This window comes from Salmo salar, chromosome 07 (genome assembly GCF_965601325.2).
Source record: "Salmo salar chromosome 07, fSalSal1, whole genome shotgun sequence".
In the NCBI taxonomy this organism is placed as follows: domain Eukaryota; kingdom Metazoa; phylum Chordata; class Actinopteri; order Salmoniformes; family Salmonidae; genus Salmo; species Salmo salar.
Window position 1 is genome coordinate 22,294,278 of NC_138297.1, and position 21,078 is coordinate 22,315,355.

General features: G+C 40.8%; 1 protein-coding gene across 1 annotated transcript in view; it reads left to right on the forward strand.

Moving 5' to 3' along the window:
* LOC106608787 (phospholipid-transporting ATPase ABCA1) overlaps positions 1–21,078 on the forward strand; it is a 253,841-nt gene that overhangs the window by 52,442 nt on the left and 180,321 nt on the right. The window contains exons 12-15 of the mRNA XM_082977279.1: positions 8,691–8,913; positions 10,429–10,650; positions 18,705–18,906; positions 19,587–19,703. Of these exons, the coding sequence (XP_082833405.1) occupies positions 8,691–8,913; positions 10,429–10,650; positions 18,705–18,906; positions 19,587–19,703 (764 nt within the window). The remainder of the gene's footprint in view (positions 1–8,690; positions 8,914–10,428; positions 10,651–18,704; positions 18,907–19,586; positions 19,704–21,078) is intronic.

Genomic DNA, 21,078 nt, shown 5'->3' on the forward strand with positions numbered 1-21,078 from the left:
ACTGACCTGTATTTAGGCTAAGATTTGCCATTGCGTTAGGTTGTTGCTCTGTAGCTTAAATGTACTCTACATCACTCGTCTGTGTCATTGAACTTGCTGCGTGCAATTTAACGGCGTAACTGTTGAATTGATCCCCTGTCTGTGGACTAATGTGCGTCTAAGCTAAATTGTAGAATATTTATCCCAATGAGGCGGGCATTTTGTTTGCTCATCATCACCACACATTTTTTTTTTTTCATCGTTATCTGCCTCTTAAAGGTATGGTGTCCTTTTCAGCCTCCTAATTCATATTCACGGTTACATGACAAAGAAAATGATTATTCTTAATTTAGATCAGCTAATCAATTTTTTGCAGTTTAATTGGAAAATTCTCATAGTAAATAAAACAGCTCTGGGCAAAATGTAATTTTGCCGTCACCCTAATGTGTTTTCCAGCCAACAACAATTTGTAACATTAATAACAATAAATTGAGTTAGTTGGGTGCCTTGGAGGAACAACTGGGCATGATGTGTATTCAAATCATAGAGCCCTATTCTAAATGTCATGGCCATTTGCAGCACGTTAGTATAACAGGGAATTAGAAGGCAATTATTTGACTGCTGTGTCTGGATTAGGTGTGACTGCCATAAGATTTGTCATCCACACCTGAGTCCCCCTGTTCTTTTCCACTTGCCATTTCACTCCAGGCGGATGTCAAAACACTAATGTCCGTCCTATCTAGACTGATTAATTGGAGTTTATTAATATTGTTGGCCAAAACACTGTGGCCCTTTTCTGCTTCCCACTCAAGGCAACAGTAGAGTATAGGGGGCATGTTGATCACCACTAAAGTCATACAGTAAATCACGATTGGTGTATCCCTAATGGAAATACTGTATGACTTTAGTGGTGACCAACATGCCCCCTATACTCTACATTTAATATGTCCTCATAATGTCCCCTCCCCATTTCACTGAGTCATTTAAGCATCTGTGAACAAAATTCATATTTTCTTTGAGTATGCCTCTCTGTGGTTACTAAAGATCCCATGGCACTTATCGTAAGAGTAGGGGTGTTAACCCTGGTGTCCTGGCAAAATTCCAAATCTGGCTCATACCATCATTTGAACATCTTGGCCATGTTCTGTTATAATCTCCACCCGGCACAGCCAGAAGAGGACTTGCCACCCCTCATAGCCTGGTTCCTCTAGGTTTCTTCCAAGGTTCCGGCCTTTCTAGGGAGTTTTCCTAGCCACTGTGCTTCTACACCTGCATTGCTTGCTGTTTGGGGTTTTAGGCTGGGTTTTTGTACAGCACTTTATGACACCAGCTGATGTAAGAAGGGCTTTATAAATCAATCTGATTGATTGATTGATTGATTGATCGATCATGGCCACCTTATTATCCCCAATCATTGCAATTGTCTCATTCACCCCCACTCCTCTCCCCTGTAACTATTCCCAAGGTCGTTGATATTGTCGTGACTGTCATTAATGTGATGACTGTTATTTATCGAATAATTACCTACTATGTTTAATTGTTACTAGATTAAACTAATAATGTAACAATTAACTCATTAGGAATTTGGGGAACCATGGGAAAAGTTGTTTAACGAGTTACCATCTCCCGAATTAAACTCAAGAATATATATAGTGATAACGGTCACTTATTAACCTGTTGGGGCTAGGGGACAGTATTTGCACGGCCGGATAAAAAACGTACCCGATTTAAACTGGTTACTACTCTTGCCCAGAAATGAGAATATCCATATAATTAGTAGATCTGGATAGAAAACCATCTAAAGTTTCTAAAACTGTTTGAATGGTGTCTGTGAGTATAACAGAACTCATATGGCAGGCCAAAACCTGAGAAGATTCCATACAGGAAGTGCCCTGTCTGACAATTTGTTCTCCTTCTGTGGCATCTCTATCGAAAATACAGCATCTGTGCTGTAATGTGACATTTTCTAAGGCTTCCATTGGCTCTCAGAAGGCGCCAGAAAGTGGAATGACGTCTCTCCTGTCTCTGGGCGAAAAACAGCAGGAGATTTTGTGAGTGGTCAGGCTGAGAACAGTGACACTGGAGATGCGCGTTCATGTGAATTCTCAATTTTTTTCTTTCAGCCTTTGAATGAATACAACGTCGCCCGGTTGGAATATTATCGCTATTTTACGAGAAAAATCGCATAAAAATAGATTTTAATCAGCGTTGGACATGCTTCGAAGTACGGTAATGGAATATTTATACATTTTCTGTCAAGAAATGCGCTCGCGCGTCACCCTTCGGATACTGACCAGAACGCACAAACAAAATGGAGCTATTTGAATATAACTATGGATTATTTGGAACCAAAACATCATTTGTTGTTGAAGTAGAAGTCCTGGGAGTGCATTCTGACAAAGAACAGCAAAGGTAATCCAATTTTTCTTATAGTAAATCTGAGTTTGGTGAGGGCCAAACTTGGTGGGTGTCAAATTAGCTAGTCGTGATGGCCGGGCTATGTACTCAGAATATTGCAAAATGTGCTTTCGCCGAAAAGCTATTTTAAAATCTGACACCGCGATTGCATAAAGGAGTTCTGTATCTATAATTCTTAAAATAATTGTTATGTATTTTGTGAACGTTAATCGTGAGTAATTTAGTAAATTCACCGGAAGTTTGCGGTGGGTATGCTGGTTCGGAACATCACATGCTAATGTAAAAAGCTGGTTTTTGATATAAATATGAACTTGATTGAACAAAACATGCATGTATTGTATAACATAATGTCCTAGGAGTGTCATCTGATGAAGATCAAAGGTTAGTGCTGCATTTAGCTGTGGTTTTGGTTTTTGTGACATATATGCTTGCTTTGAAAATGGCTGTGTGATTATTTTTGGCAGGGTACTCTCCTGACATATTCTAATGTTTTGCTTTCGCTGTAAAGCCTTTTGAAATCGGACAATGTGGTTAGATTAACGAGAGTCTTGTCTTTAAAATGGTGTAAAATAGTAATATGTTTGAGAAATTGAAGTTATCGCATTTTTTAGGTATTTGTATTTCGCGCCACGCGATTCCACTGGCTGTTGACTAGGGTGGGACACAAACGTCCCACCTTTCCCAGGGAGGTTAATCATTACCTCATATCAGTCTCTTTCTGAACGTCGCAGACTTCTTAAATCTGCACAAACCCGAGTCTTACTGATCATTCTGTACTACACAAATGTATTTTATTATTTATTTACTAGCAAACTAAATGATAACATAGGATACACACACATGGTATAGGTTATTGATTAGAAACTTAATACGATGAAAACAGGTCCCTAGCGGACTAACACAATATGACACTTGTTACAAAAGATGGAGAGTTAAAGAGAGAGAGAGAAAGAGAGACAACACTTGTACACAATAGGGAACCACGCTCACAGTAATCCAAATACCTTGCCCCAAACTGCCGCCCTTTTGGGTAAGAAGTAATGCATCTATTTACGCGTTGAAGGTCTTCGTCGTGCATCTCTGTTGGACCTAAGCCTTCATGAAAGGGTTCGATTGGGCCTTCTCCTTCGGATGGGCCTTCTCCTTCATTCTCAGGTGTAAGGCTCTGATTGTCCACAAGAAGTCAAAATGTCCTTCTTCTTAGTTGTCTGTGTTTACTTTCACTCGTTCTGGAAGAGCGGTCTTCTGAGGACAGCTAATCAGCTGTGTCAATGATCCCCAGAGTGGTGATGAGAGCAGTGTAGGTGCCCATGATTTGAAGAGAATAACCAGATGGTCCTACTTAAATTCACTTTCTTAGATACAGTACTTAGAACAGCTACTCAACCATAGCATTGATTGTTGGAGGCTCCATTGTCTTCTTCATCCTTGTGTTAATTTTCAGGGTCGTGACCAATCTAGACCTAACTGCAGCGGGTGGTCCTTCTAGTCTGGTATGTTAATTCTTAACCTCTCTGGGCTAGGTGGGACGTTAGCGTCCCACTCTATTCAACAGCCAGTGGAATCGCGTGGCGCGAAATACAAATACCTCAAATGCTATAACTTCAATTTCTCAAACATATGACTATTTTACACCATTTGAAAGATAAGACTAATTAATCCAACCACGTTGTCCGATTTCAAAAAGGCTTTACAGCGAAAGCAAAACATTAGATTATGTCAGGAGAGTACCCTGCCAAAAATGATCACACAGCCATTTTCAAAGCAAGCATATATGTCACAAAAACCCAAACCACAGCTAAATGCAGCACTAACCTTTGATGATCATCAGATGACACTCCTAGGACATTATGTTATACAATACATGCATGTTTTGTTCAATCAAGTTCATATTTATATCAAAAAACAGCTTTTTACAGTAGCATGTGATGTCCAGAACTAGCATACCCACCGAAAACATCCGGTGAATTTACTAAATTGCTCATGATAAACGTTGACAAAATACATACATTATTTTAAGAATTATAGATACAGAACTCCTTTATGCAAACGCTATGTCAGATTTTAAAATAGCTTTTCGGCGAAAGCACATTTTGCAATATTCTGAGTACATAGCTCAGCCATCACGGCTAGCTAATTTGACACCCACCAAGTTTGGGGCAACCTAAACTCAGAATTACTATTAGAAAAATTGGATTACCTTTGCTGTTCTTCATCAGAATGCACTCCCAGGACTTCTACTTCAACAACAAATGTTGTTTTGGTTCCAAATAATCCATAGTTATATCCAAATACCTCAGTTTTGTTCGTGCGTTCAGGTCACTATCCGAAGGGTAACGCGCGAGCGCATTTCGTGACAAAAGAATTCAAAATATTCCATTACCGTACTTAGAAGTATGTCAAACGCTGTTTAAAATGAATTTTTATGCTATTTTTCTCGTAATATAGCGATAATATTCCAACCGGACAACGTTGTATTCATTCAAAGCGGAAAAGAAAAAATTGTGAGGTCTCGTGATTGCGCATCTCCAGTCTCACTGTCCCCAGGCAGACCACTTACAAACTCTGCTGCTGTACTTTGCCCAGAGACAGGAGACGCGTCATTCCCCTTTCTGAAGGCTTTAGAGAGCCAATGGAAGCCTTAGAAAGTGTCACGGAACAGCACAGATGCTGTAATTTCGATAGAGATGCAACAGAAGGACTATAAATTGTCAGACAGGCCACTTCCGCCATGGAATCTTCTCAGGTTTTTGCCTGCCATATGAGTTCTGTTATACTCACAGACACCATTCAAACAGTTTTAGAAACTTTAGAGTGTTTTCTATCCAAATCTACTAATTATATGCATATTCTAGTTTCTGGGCAAGAGTTGTAACCAGATTAAAAATCGGGTACGTTTTTTTATCCGGCCGTGAAAATACTGCCCCCTATCCCAGACAGGTTAACTCAATCTTTTATACCATCGGGTAAAAAGGAGCATTTCCGTCATACTGACACTCTCTCTGAGCTCCCTCGGGCGTGGCTAGTTACGAGGCAATGTATCATCACTACTATGATCTTGTTAGATAACTAAAATCACAATCCTATCATCACAAAAATATTCTCTTCATCCTTGATATTTTCCCCATTCGGATGTTGAAATATATTGTCCCAGTGTTCATTGATGGATGTTGAAGTTTTGGGGCAGCAAAACCTTCCGTAACAAAGGGATAGTTACTTCCCAATACTGAGGAGAAAGGGAAGAGAATCCCCTCCTGCCTAATTTACGACCGAGTGTTAACCTGTTAGGGCTAGGGGGCAGCATTGACACGGCTGGATAAAAAACATACCCGATTTAATCTGGTTACCACTCCTACTCAGTAACTAGAATATGCATATACTTATTACATATGGATAGAAAACACCCTAAATTTTCTAAAACTGTTTGAATGGTGTCTGTGAGTATAACAGAACTCAAATGGCAGGTCAAAACCTGAGAGATTCCTTTACAGGAAGTGGCCTGTCTGACCATTTGTTGAACTTCTTTTCCATCTCTATCATTTACTAAGGATCTCTGCTCTAACGTGACACTTCCCACGTCGTCCATAGGCGCTCAGAGCCCGGGAAAAAACAGAATGTCGTCATTCCAGCCCCAGGCTGAAACACATTATCGCCTTTCTCAAGTGGCCGATCAAGAGACACTAGCTTATGCGCGTGACCCCGACCGCCCCCGCCTTTGGGATTTTTTCCTCTGTTTGCCGAAAAGGAGATTCCCTGTCGGAATATTATCGCTTTTCTACGAGAAAAATGTCGTAAAAATTGATTTTAAACAGCGGTTGACATGCTTCGAAGTACGGTAATGGAATACTTAGAATTTTATTGTCACGAATTGCGCCAAGCGCGTGACACTTCTTTACTATTTCGGATAGTGTCTGGAACGCACGAACAAAACGCCGCTATTCGGATATAACGATGGATTATTTTGGACCAAACCAACATTTGTTATTGAAGTAGCTGTCCTGGGTGTGTATTCTGACGAAGACAACAAAAGGTAATGAAATTTTTATAATAGTAAATATGATTATGGTGAGTGCTAAACTTGCCGGGTGTCTAAATAGCGAGCCCGTGATGCCTGGGCTATGTACTTAGAATATTGCAAAATGTGCTTTCACCAAAAAGCTATTTTAAAATCGGACATATCGAGTGCATAGAGGAGGTCTGTATCTATAATTCTTAAAATAATTGTTATGCTTTTTGTGAACGTTTATCGTGAGTAATTTAGTAAAATGTTAGCGAATTCCCCGGAAGTTTGCGGGGGGTATGCTAGTTCTGAACGTCACATGCTAATGTAAAAAGCTGGTTTTTGATATAAATATGAACTTGATTGAACAAAACATGCATGTATTGTATAACATAATGTCCTAGGGTTGTCATCTGATGAAGATCATCAAAGGTGAGTGCTGCATTTAGCTGTCTTCTGGGTTTTGGTGACATTATATGCTGGCTTGAAAAATGGGTGTCTGATTATTTCTGGCTTGGTACTCTGCTGACATAATCTAATGTTTTGCTTTCGTTGTAAAGCCTTTTTGAAATCGGACAGTGTGGTTAGATTAACGAGAGTCTTATCTTTAAATGGCTGTAAAATAGTCATATGTTTGAGAAATTGAAGTAATAGGATTTTTAAGGTTTTGAAAATCGCGCCACAGGATAGCAGTGGCTGTTACGTAGGTGGGACGAATTCGTCCCGCCTAGCCTAGAGAGGTTAACCTGTTAGGGCTAGGGGGCAGTATTTGCACGGCTGGATAATTTTTTTTACCCGATTTAATCTGGTTACTAATCCTACCCAGTAACTAGAATATGCATATACTTATTATATATGGATAGAAAACACTCTAAAGTTTCTAAAACTGTTTGAATGGTGTCTGTGAGTATAACAGAACTCATTTGGCAGGCAAAACCCTGAGACATTTTCTGACAGGAAGTGGATACCTGATGTGTTGTATTACCTTTAAACCTATGCCATTGAAAAACACAGGGGCTGAGGAATATTTTGGCACTTCCTATTGCTTCCACTAGATGTCACCAGCCTTTACAAAGTGTTTTGAGTCTTCTGGAGGGAGATCTGACCGAACAAGAGCCATGGAACGATGATGGCCCATTAGACACCTGGCGCGCGAGTTCATGTTGGGTACCCTCGTTCCAATACGTTATAAAAGAGAATGCATTCGTCCACCTTGAATATTATTCATGTTCTGGTTAAAAAAGGCCCTAATGATTTATGCTATACAACGTTTGACATGTTTGAACGAACGTAAATATATTTTTTCCCCTCGTTCATGACGAGAAGTCCGGCTGGCTTAGATCATGTGCTAACAACACAGAGCTTTTTGGATATAAATGATGAGCTTTTTTGAACAAAACTACATTCGTTATGGACCTGGGATTCCTGGAAGTGACATCTGATGAAGAGAATCAAAGGTAATGGATTATTTACATAGTATTTTCGATTTTAGATCTCTCCAACATGGCCGTTTGTCTGTATAGCAAAGCATATTTTTCTGGGCGCAGTGCTCAGATTATTGCAAAGTGTGATTTCCCAGTAAGGTTATTTTTAAATCTGGCAAGTTGATTGCGTTCAAGAGATGTAAATCTATAATTCTTTAAATGACAATATAATATTTTACCAATGTTTTCTAATTTTAATTATTTAATTTGTGGTGCTGACTTGACTGCCGGTTATTGGAGGGAAACGATTTCCTCAACATCAATGCCATAGTAAAACGCTGTTTTTGGATATAAATATGAACTTGATAGAACTAAAAATGCATGCATTGTCTAACATAATGTCCTAGGAGTGTCATCTGATGGAGATTGTAAAAGGTTAGTGCATCATTTTAGCTGGTTTTATGGTTTTGGTGACCCTGTCTTTGAATTGACAAAACATTACACACAACTCTTGTAAATGTACTGTCCTAACATACTCTAAATTTATGCTTTCGCCGTAAAACCTTTTTGAAATCGTAAAACGTGGTTAGATTAAGGAGATGTTTATCTTTCAAAGGGTGTAAAATAGTTGTATGTTTGAAAAATTTGAATTTTGACATTTATTTGGATTCAAATTTGCCGCTCTTGAAATGCACCTGCTGTTGATGGAGTGCACCATGGGTGGGACGCTTGCGTACATCATACACTCATTGGGATTTTGCCACAACCATAGCTCAGTAGAAAATGTCAATCGGCATCCGGATGTGACTGGGCCGTATACCCTCTGCCCCCTCCTTCTTCCTCTCCCATCTGACCCCTCCCCCTATTAGGTTCCTCCGCTCGCTGGCACGCTCTCTGCCCCTATACATGACCCTGGCCTGGATCTACTCGGTGGCAATGATCGTGAAGGGCATCGTTATGGAGAAGGAGGCGCGTCTGAAAGAGACAGTGAGGATGATGGGGCTGAGGAGCTCAACCTACTGGCTGAGCTGGGCCGTGTCCAGCATGCTGCCGCTGGCTGTCAGTGCGCTCCTCCTCACCCTCATCCTCAAGGTGATTCACCACTAATTCTAGACCTTTCACCAGTTCTTGGAGGGCTGTGGGCATCAACTGTGGGCTTAGGCTGTCAATGACTGGACAAGAGGAAAGTGATACTTGTATTGTAATAAGCATGTAATAAGCCTGTAATAAACTATAATTATAAGTAATACCAAACAGCAGACCTGGGCCTAGTCTTGTAACATTTTAGATACATTTGGATGAGGCTGTTAGCTTGCATACCACTGCTTGTAACAAAAAAGTGGTGTAGTATTACTCCTAATGACAGTATTCAGTGGGTTTGGGTTTGTTCAATCAAAATGGTAGCGAGGAGGAGAGTTTAATCAAAGACTTGAGTTGCCCTGGAGCACAAACCTCCAAGACTGGGAAAGGATTTCCTTGTAATGCTGATAAGCAGAGTTACGCCACTATAGGGGTTATATTACAACTAACCATAGACTAACAAATAAAGGCTCACTCCTACAGAAAAACAACAAAATGGCAGCTCCACCAATTGGATTGCTGTTGAGATGGGGCAGGGGTGTAAGCACTTGCAAATCCATAGACAGATCTATGGATGCAAGGACTGACCGTCCTCTACGTCAACATGATGGTAAATCATATTTTGAAACTGTGTTAGAAGTACAATAAGTGATACATTTTTAGGAGTAGTCTTGACAAGACGCTATCAACACCTGGTGAGTAACTCTTCCTACAGCTTGTCAAATCATTAACAATGAGTCATTTTAATCAAAAGCTTTATTTCTGTGCCGCTTTGTGCTGTCTTCACAAATAATAAGTTAATCACCACAATCAGTCGCAATCAATCTGCTTTTGTCTGTGAAGCTTGTTCATTGCAAGATAGCCTTCTCTTGCCTGAGCTGCTAGACACAAGAAATGGTTATGCCTCGAACATCCATCGGCAATCAATACTCCCAAAGTGATAACTCGGGTAGTTTAGCGGCTACCACTGGAATACTTAAAGAAATACATCCTTCCTTTCTTCCTTCCTTCCCTGAAGTAATCAAATATGTAAAATGTTTGTATTAGTGAAAGTAAAACCATGATAATGTAGGATTATTTTATAGGATATATTATTGTTTTCTAAATCATGGTTGTGTAGTTGTAAAATATGGTGAATCAGTTGTTTGGAATTGTAATGGTAATTGATTATCTACCTAACAACTACTTTGCTTTATGCTGATTGTGTCAGATGTTTGTTAATTGTTGGAACAGGTAGTTTAGTTAGTTTAGTTTACACATGGCTGTAACTATGGTAAGTTTGTCATTAAACCTGCAAAATAGTAATCTGTATATATCCAGTGTTTGTCTGTAGTTATCCATCCACTATGTAAAGAACCCTCAAACTACAATAGCCTTGCTTTCATCTATCACTCATCACTTACAGATCTGTGATTAACTCATGAAAACGAGGAAGGAAGATGCATTTCGAACAAGGTCACAGTGTTGTATCTTCCCCCTCCTTTCCCCTTTTATTATCACTTTCATCCCGTCCCTTTCCCGGTGCAGTATGGGAAGGTGCTGCAGTACAGCGACCCCTCTGTGATCTTCGTTTTCATGCTGGTCTTCTGCGTGGCCACCATCATGGAGTGTTTCTTCATCAGCGTCTTCTTCTCAAAGGCCAACCTGGCGGCGGCGTGCGGTGGCCTCATCTACTTCGTACTCTACCTTCCGCACCTCCTCTGCTATGCCTGGAGGGACGTCTTGGGGTTCCAGGTCAAAATCTCTGTGGTGAGTGGACCTATGGAACTACTGTTACTTCCACCACAAATCCATAATGGACAGCAGAGAACCAGTGGGTGTTTATTAGGGTTTGGAACTGTATTGAAGACTAAGTAAGTGATTTTGTAATGGTGTTGAAGAGAGAGGAAGGTTGTACTTTGACCAAGAGAGTTGTGGGGTTCTACCTGCAAACATACAGTAAACACCAGGCACATGGTAGACATGGTGTGCAGGCTTTTGTTCTCACCAAGCTTTAATAGCACACATGATGCAATAAACAAACTGATGATTTGATTAATTATGTTGTGTTAAAACAAAAGCTTGCACACCCTGTGGGTCTCCAGAACCAATGTTACTAAAACACACAAGCACGCACAGACACAGTACAGATGCTGGGATAATATTCAACCACTGTACGATCCCCATGATCTAAACTATAGATCCTTGCCCTGACACGCAAGTATCATTTGGATTGTAAGCAGGGGCATAGAGCACCACAGTATGTGTCATATAGTGGCTTGCAAAAGTATTCACCCCACTTGGCATTTTTCCTATTTTGTTGGCTTGCAACCTGGAATTAAAATTGATTTTGGGGGGGGTTGTTTCATATGATTTACACAACATGCCTACCACTTTGAAGATGCAAAATATTTCCTATTGTGAAACAAACAAGAAATAAGACAAAAAAATGGAACTTGAGCATGCATAACTATTCACCCCCCAAAGTCAATACTTTGTAGAGTCACCTTTTGCATCAATTACAGCTGCAAGTCTCTTGGGGTATGTCTCTATAAGCTTGGCACAGCTAGCCACTGGGATTTTTGCCATTTCCTCAAGGCAAAACTGCTCCAGCTCCTTCAAGTTGGATGGGTTCCTGCTGGTGTACAGCAATCTTTAAGTCATACCACAGATTCTCAATTGGATTGAGGTCTGGGCTTTGACTAGGCCATTCAAAGACATTTAAATGTTTCCCCTTAAACCACTCGAGTGTTGCTTTAGCAGTATGCTTAGGGTCATTGTTCTGCTGGTAGGCGAACCTCCTTCCCTGTCTGAAACAGGTTTCCCTCCAGAATTTCCCAGTATTTAGCGACATCCATCATTCCTTAAATTCTGACAGGTTTCCCAGTCCCTGCCGACGAAAAACATCCCCACAAATCAAATCAAATGTATTTATATAGCCCTTTTTACATCAGCTGATATATCAAAGTGCTGTACAGAAACCCAGCCTAAAACCCCAAACAGCAAGCAATGCAGGTGTAGAAGCACGGTGGCTAGGAAAAACTCCCTAGAAAGGCCAAAACCTAGGAAGAAACCTAGAGAGGAACCAGGCTATGAGAGGTGGCCAGTCCTCTTCTAGCTATGCCGGGTGGCTGTCACCACCATGCTTCACTGTGGGGAAGGTGTTCTCGGGGTGATGAGGTGTTGGGTTTGCGCCAGACAGTGTTTTCCTTGATGGCCAAAAAGCTCAATTTTAGTCTCATCTGACCAGAGAACCTTCTTCCATATGTTTGGGGAGTCTCCCACATTTTGGCGAACACCAAATGTGTTTGCTTATTTTTTCTTTAAGCAATGGCTTTTTTCTGGCCACTCTTCCATAAAGCCCAGCTCTGTGGAGTGTACGGCTTAAAGTGGTCCTATGGACAGATACTCCAATCTCCGCTGTGGAACTTCGCAGCTCCTTCAGGATTATCTTTGGTCTCTTTGTGGCCTCTGATTAATGCCCTCATTGCCTGGTCCATAAGTTTTGGTGGGTGGCCCTCTCTTGGCAGGTTTGTTGTGGTGCCATATTCTTTCAATTTTTTAAGAATCGATTTAATGGTGCTCCGTGGGATGTTCAAAGTTTCTGATATTTTTTTATAACCCAACCCTGATCTGTAGTTCTCCACAACTTTGTCCCTGACCTGTTTGGAGCGCTCCTTGGTCTTCATGGTATCGCTTGCTTGGAGGTGCTCCTTGCTTAGTGGTGTTGCAGACTCTGGGGCCTTTCAGAACAGGTGTATATATACTGAGATCATGTGACACTTAGATTGCACACAGGTGGACTTTATTTAACTACTTATGTGACTTCTGAAGGTAACTGGTTCCACCAGATCGTATTTAGGGCCTTCCTAGCAAAGGGGGTAGATACATATGCACGCACCACTTTCCTGTTTTTTATTTCACTTCACCAATTTGGACTATTTTGTGTATGTGCATTACATAAAATCCAAATAAAAAAATCTTTAAATTACAGGTTGTAATTCAACAAAATAGGAAAAACGCCAAGGGGGATAAATACTTTTACAAGGCACTATAATACCCATAAAACCTAGCGGGCAAACAGGGAAATGGTTCCAGTCGTTTTTCAATTTTCCTATAGGGGATTTGAGAAACACTTAAAATAAGGGCTGTGTTTTGTGTATGCGTACCATGGCATGACATTTTGATAACCGTGTAAATCTCTCTAGGACAAGGTGACTTTTAGCAATATATTCACCTGTATTTACCCCGCCAAAATGAAATGCTAATTATGCCATGGTGATCTTGACGAGATTGCTGAATTGAGGCAAAGGTAAGAATCTCTGGATTAACTATCTAATATTAGCTAAATGTAGTAATTAATAAATTGGCAAGATTTCTTTAAATAGACAATTCTGTGAACTGTCTTCTGCAAGTTATTTAAATTCACACAATACCTGTTAGCAAAGGTGTCAGCTAGAGATGACGTGCAGAAGCTTGCAGGGATTTGTAGTCTTACATGATGTTGTAACAGCTGTTGAAAGGATGGGACCAAGGTGCAGCGGAGAATGTATTCATCTTGACTTTTAATAGAAAGAATGAACACTTTACAAAATAAACCAAAAACGACTAGCAACAGTTCTGTCAGGTTATCAAGAACTAAACAGGAAAATAACTACCCACCAACCCCAAAGGAAAAACAGGCTACCTAAGTATGGCTCCCAATCAGCGACAACGATGTACAGCTGTCCCTGATTGAGAGCCATACCAGGCCAAAACAAAGAAATACAAAAACATAGAAAAAAGGACATAGAATGCCCACCCAAATCACACCCTGACCAAACCTAAATAGAGACATAAAAAGGCTCTCTCAGGTCAGGGCGTGACAGATGTCTACTTTGATGCCAATAAGCCTTTTTGAATCTGAGCGTAAATAGAGCTAAATATATTGATAAAAGTCACTTTTTACGACAGAGATTTACATGGTTATCAAAACGTCACACCAGGGTAAGCTTACACAAAACACAGCCCTTATTTTAAGTGTTTATAAAATCCCCTATTGGAAAATGAATGGTGGAAAAATGATTGGAACCATTTCCCTGTTTGACCGCTAGGTTTTATGGGTATCATGACACCTCCACTGTGGGGCTCTAATGACATTCCTAATGACATTCCTATGTGCCTTGTAACCATTCTTCTCTCAACCTTTTAACTCTGCCAATGTATCACCAGATCTATATTGTTAGCTTCAATAACCTCCTGTTGTTATTGTATTTGCCATTTGATCCAATTATTTATTGATCTCTCCCAACTTTCCCCATTAAGTTTGCATGTTTTGGGGTGTACCCCATTGCCCTTAGCCCTTACTGTATACAAGATCATTTTGCGATACTTCTATCTGTTTTCTGTGATCTGAAAGTCTGAGATTTCCTCTGACAATAATAATAATAATAATAACATTGAGTCGTGTTGTTTCATTTCCTATATGGTGCAGTTATTGAGCTTTTAAGGTTTAGTTCAAACGGTGATATTACTTTTCCTTTTCTGACTGCTCTCTGCCAGAACTAGGGGAGACCGGGGTTGGTTGTTACACGTTTTACTCTTGTGTGTTATTTCGCAGCACCAGTATATCTCACAAGACTCCTTTCAACATTAATAGAAAGACCAAGGTCTTGGGTTGAAATAAGGGCCCTTTTTTATCATCATATCTCCTACCACTCTGTGCACCTGTGACAAGCAGCCCCATCGCAGGGTTGGTTGTGTCACACAGAATGGGGTTGGTTGTCACAATGTTTGCTAGCAGCTTATTCCTTTTGTAACAGGAAATTAAGCAATATAGCACACAGTCTTAGAAATGGCGTTTCTTTGATCGAACAATGTTTAAAATTCTGCATTTTATGCGTGTGTTGCACATTCATATGTACATGTGTGGGACAGACAAAATCTATGTGAGAGAGGGAGGCAACAAACCCACATAGCACAGATACCACTGCCCATAGGATGTATACAGTACATGCTACTGTTTAGACTTTGGACAGACGTCTCCACACTACATATTCCCAACACATTTTGATTCGTCGGCTAAAGGAGTTTGTGTTTACTGGGAAGGGAGGTCTCTATAGCAACAACAGCACAAAAGAGCTTGGGATTTATTGTATTCTGGCTCTGATCAATGTGGTTATAATGGAGTTGATAGTGACAACCAACCCCACATTCCATGTGATAACCATCCCCAACCAACCCCCAATGCTAATTGCCCCACAATTTTACTTACAACATGGCTTCACTTAGCAAATCAGAAATAGGTTTGGAATGCAGCTCCCCATTTCCTCTATTCAACAAACCACATTTTTCACGTACACTCCCATAATTCAAACATTTAAATAAAGAAAACACATTCCCCTCACCTCAATGTTTTGCATTGCTGACATGAATTGACCAGGTGGATGAGTAATTTTCAAAGAATTCACACATTTTAATCTTAAAATTATTACACAGCACCCTCAGGATTGGGAGTGATAAGCAGAGGTGGGACCAAGTCACTATTATTTGAGTCACAAGCAAGTCTCAAGTCACAAAGGTCCAAGTCCCAAGTAGAATGGGTTGAGTCCAGTGGTGTAAGCAGGAATCCGTTTATGGCATGGCCAGCAAAAATGTATACCTACACATAATAAACTAGAGGACTATAATTAATTGACTATGAGACTGGAACATAATGTGCTGCTATAATAGTAATAATCACAATAGGCTTGGCAACCTCTCACTGATAGTAGGCTAGCCTAGGCGACCAGGAGATAGTAGGCTAGGATAGGATAGGCAGCCACAAATGTAACCATTTAACACTAGAAGAGCGTCATATTGACTCAAAACGAATGTACTTTTTTGAATGACATTAACTTTATAACTTTAAAAATGGCAGTCTAAAGAAATATCCTACTCTGGCACCTGACAATGTTCTGTGTTTATCTTTTCACACCGGTATACTCTATTTCCTTCAGACCCATTCAAACAAGTAATGCCAACTCAATGACACATTGATCATCTCTCTGAAAAGTGTTTTCAGTTTTTTTAAATTATGTTCACTTTCAAGTTTGAATGTTTTGTGCACAATTACAGTGAAATGCCTTTCTTGCAAGCTCCAATCCAACAATGCAGTAATCAATATAAATGCACAGTAGCACAAAAAATAACATAAGGTATAACAAAAACAAGAAAAAACAAGAAAGTAAGAAGCTATAAACAGGGTCAGTTCCAGTGCCGTATTTACAATGTGCAGGCATACTGGAGTGATGAAGGTAGGTATGTATAGCGATAATGTGACTAGGCATCAGGATATATAATAAACAGAGTAGCAGCAGCGTAAATTATGATTGTATGCGTGTGTGTGTGTGCTTGTGTGTGTAGAGTGACTATAAATGTGTGTGCATGTTATGTGTGTGTTGGGGTGTCAGTGTGTGTGTGTGTAGAGTCCTGTGAGTGTGCATAGAGAACGTGGAACAATGTAATACAAAGGTCAGCTCAGATAGTTCATGTAGCCATTCTGTTGTCTATTTAGCTGTCTTATGGCTTGGGGATAGAAGCTGTTCAGGAGCCTGTTGGTGTCAGACTTGATGCACCAATACTGATAGCCGTGCGGAAGCATAAAGAACAGTCTACGGCTTGGGTGGCTGGAGTCTAACGATTTTCCGGCCCTTCCTTTCACACCGCCTGATATAGAGGTCCTGGATGGCAGGCCCCAATGATGTACTGGGCTGTCCGCACCACCCTCTGTAGCGCCACACAATCGAGTGTGGTGCTGTTGCCATACCAAGCAGTGATGCTGCCAGTCAAGATGCTCTCAATGTTGCAGCTGTATTTGAGGGCCCATGCCAAACCTTTTCAACTTCCTGTGTTTTTGTGTGGAAAAGTTGCCAATAATCCTTGTGGCATCTTCCTTTGTTCTTCCTAGGTGTGTGTCATATCTTGTGTATGTAGAGAGGAGGAAAAAACACAACTTTTAATGTATTCCGTGCTTTTTTGTCAAAGTACCTTCGTGCAGTTTTGCCCTTGGCATTGAGATTTCATTCCTCCACTCCCCCTGTTGAGACGGATGGGCTACTCCTCTCATTTGCATGAACAATGTTCCTCTGACCGTGTTGACTTCCAGTCCATCCCTGTAGTTTATTTATTAGAGGGATGTTTTTTTTTCACCCAACATAGAATAAAGTACACCGTTTCCAAGCACACACACACTCAGAGAGAAACACACACAACTCCCACTATTGTCTTTGATATCATATTCATACAATGCATTTTAATAATGGCAAGTAATTTGCATTCATATTAATGACTGTTGTGATTTGAGGATTTTGCCTATGCAGAGATATTAGCTGTGTGTGTGATATCACAATGTGTTTCATAGCGCATGGGCTGTTTGTTTGATTCTGGGGCTTTTGCCCTTCTCAAAGTCAGATTAGCTGCACCGTCACTCTGTCAGCCTGTCACTGAAAGGTCAGGGAGGGGTCATTTGCTCCCCTGCGTCACCCTTTGTACCATGATTGGCTGCCGATTGTTTGGCAGTCGAACGTGTCCGAGCTCGGACTCAGGGGGACAGTTGAATGGGTGCCAGTGGCTTTGCATGTAGAGACTGCGGACAACGTTCAGGTCATACCTCAGGTGTCGCAGTAGGGTCATAACTTCCCCTATTGTCACTCATTCAGAATGTCATTCAATTACAGACATTGGCAGTTGGCGGGTTTCGATGCGACAGAAGAGGGCCAACATTTACAATGTTTTTTTTTGGTGCTGTTGTACATCATGTGTTGGTCTACAAGGCTTTATTAAGTGTTTGTGGCATCTGCCCGGGCTTAAACACTTGGGGTAAATGAAGCATGCCCAAACAGCTGGCAGGCAATATGGCAGAAGAGAGTGATCGGCTCTACCAGAGGATGTGTCATGGGCAAAGCACCATTTGTCATTTCCCCAGCAATATCCTACTGTATCAAAGATATGTTTTTGAAGCATTTTAAAATAGGGTGTAATGTTTCCAATTAGAATACAGATACTGTTGCAAAAGGTTTTTCCTACAATTAGCCCTATTGAACACGACCATGGTTTCCCATAGCTAGAGTAGGCACTGATCCTAGTCAAAGGCTCAACTGAAAAATCACACGATACACTGAGGGTACAAAACATTAAGAACACCTTCCTAATATTGAGTTTCACCCCCTTTGCCCTCAGAACAGCCTCAATTCTTTGGGGCATGGATTCTACAAGTTGTTGGAAGCGTTCCACATGGATGCTGGTCCATGTTGACGTCAATGCTTCCAAAATGACTATTGTGTCAAGTTGGCTGGATGTCCTTTGGGTGGCGGACCATTCTTGATGCACACAGGAAACTGTTGAGTGTGAAAAATCCAGCAGCGTTGCAGTTCTTCACACTCAAACCGGTGTGCCTGGCACCTACTACCATACCCCGTTCAAAGGCACTTAAATATTTTGTCTTGCCATTCACCCTCTGAATGGCACACATATACAATCCATGTCTCAAGGCTTAAACATCCTTCTTTAACCTGTCCCCTCCCCTTCATCTACACTGATTTGAAGTGGATTTAACAAGTGACCTCAATAAGGGATGTTAGCTTTCACCTGGATTCACCTGGTCAGTCTAAAAGAGCATGTGTTCCTAATGTTGTGTATAATTCAATGACAGTGCTGCATATCTGGTACAAGTCCTTTTTTTTGCCTTGAGGTTCCTGACATGCTCTGCCTCACAAATGTTGAAGGTGATAATGATGATCTGACATGAAGCCCGACATCCACTCTTGGATAATAACCAATCAGATCTAAACTGCATCCATTTCCAGAGTTTGCTGTCGTGTGTGGCCTTCGGGTATGGCTGTGAGAACTTCGCCAAGTACGAGGAGCAGGGCATCGGTATCCAGTGGAGTAACATTGCCCAAAATCCTGAGGGAGATCGGTACAGTTTCATCGTGTCCATCATCATGATGCTCATCGACGCTCTCATCTACTGGCTGCTCACGTGGTACATCGAGAACGTCTTCCCAGGTAACTCATTCATGAGAAAGCCATCAATAATGCACACTCCGGAGTAAAGTTTCCCCTAGGTACAGATCTAGGATCGGCTTCCCCTCCCCCAATCTTAACCATCAGTGGGGAACAACTGACCCTGTATCCGCGTCTCCCAGGATTCACGTCACCCTATAACGTAATGCTTACAGTACAGTGTCCATATTAGGACTCTCCAACTCCAAGTGACTGACACAACTTCCATTAAGTTGTGACTGTCCTATTATGGACACCATGCTCTGCGAGTGCTGTTCATAATGACATCAGTTAGTGGATAAAGTGCAGTCGATAAGTAGCGTATGTCCCACTGACATGAACATAATGTACATAAATGGAACACATTCCACCCGTGTGATGCTATAGTACTCTGACATTGGGGGTTAAACTGTTTCATAGACCAAATGTACGTTATATTGTAATTACGGAATCCAGAGTACACAGAATTGATTCACTCTTCGTGTATGTGTTGTTGATGGTCAATAACAAGAAAAAATTTTGAATATCCCAGCAGACTGCCGTAATATATTCATCTCATCTTCTCTAATTAAAATAAGAGGGGGATTTGTGCCAGTCTAGCTGGATGGAAACATGCACTGCAAAGTGTCATCCCTCAAGCTGTTATTAAAATGTGAATGATGTTCCTCCACGCTTGATAACAGGCCAATATGGAATAGCCAAGCCGTGGTCCTTCCCTTTCACGGCCTCCTATTGGTGCGGGACGTCTGCGGTGCCCAACGCTGACCCTGGTCAGTTCAAGGATCCCATGGAATATAATGGTATAGTAGCCAGTGGTATTCACACAAACACCTGTGCACAAACACACCCACACTCAGGCATTACGCAACAGTTATTTATTTGTCTGGTTTAACACAGGTCATTCCCATCACAGACAGAATGCAACTTCAATAAGCCTAGTTCATTATAACTTTAGACTCCTGATTGTTGGCACCTTGATTTTGTGTTAGATAATAATAGACAGATAATGCTGGGGGAAAAACAAGGTTGAGCTTGGAAAGTCAAAGCCTCATTAGTAAATGACTGCTAATTAACATTTGGTCGAGGGAGGTGCAGTGGTGTTTTATTGGCACACTTTTATTGGCACACTTAAATTTGAATGTGTCCACATTGTGTCCGGATTCCCTTTTCCCATGCTATATTCAAATACCAGTATGCATTCTGGAATAGGCAAAATGTGACTCAACACCTGGATTTGGTCTTATGCAGCAACATTTGAAATTGTGTTTTTTACATTAGATAAAGTAGAGACTCAACTATAAAATGGTATATCATACACTGCATTTTTGAGGAACAATGGGAAAGTAATTCTGCTTTGAAAGTTGATAAACTTGAAAACTCACTTTTGAGAAAATGGCCTTTGAATGTTTTGTTATCTAGTGAAGAGCTCTTCTTTGTTTACACCCATTCATCATCGTTCACACCCTCTTAAGCTTTAGCCCCACCCATCTTGTTTCACTCTCGGAGCGTTCAGAGTGCACACTTGACGCTCTGGCTGATGATTGTTTACCTCCGGATAAGATGAAAACAGCCTAACCAGCTCTGCTGACAACAATTTTATTACGCTTTTTTTGCCGACGTTTACTGACACCGGACATATTCAACAGGTGTTGTACACTTTAGCTTAAGACATGTAGCTAGCTAGGTTAACAATGAACCTAGTTACATTTACATTTACATTTTACATTTAGTTAGGTAAACAAAGTGTGAGATCACACACACGTCACATAAAGTTAGCTAAAGAGCCAGCCAGCTAACGTTAGCTAGCTAGCTAACAGTACACTTTAGCTTAAGACATGCACCTAGCTAAGTAAACAATGAACCTAGCTAGATAAACAAAATGTAAGATCACACACGTCACGTAACGTTAGCTAATGAGCCAGACAGCTAACATTAGCTAGTTAAACAACAATGAACATAGTGCCAAATCATGTCATTACTACCCTGCATGAATCTGCTGGGAGCTAACCAACCAGGTTCAATGTTAGCTAGCTAGCTAACATTAGGCTCTAACTAGCAAAGTAAATGGTTCTGGGATACGAATAATGTCATACGCGTAACATTAGCTAGGGAGCCAGCCAGCTAACGTTAGATAGTTAGCTAACATTAAACTTTAGCTTGAAATGAAACCACTTT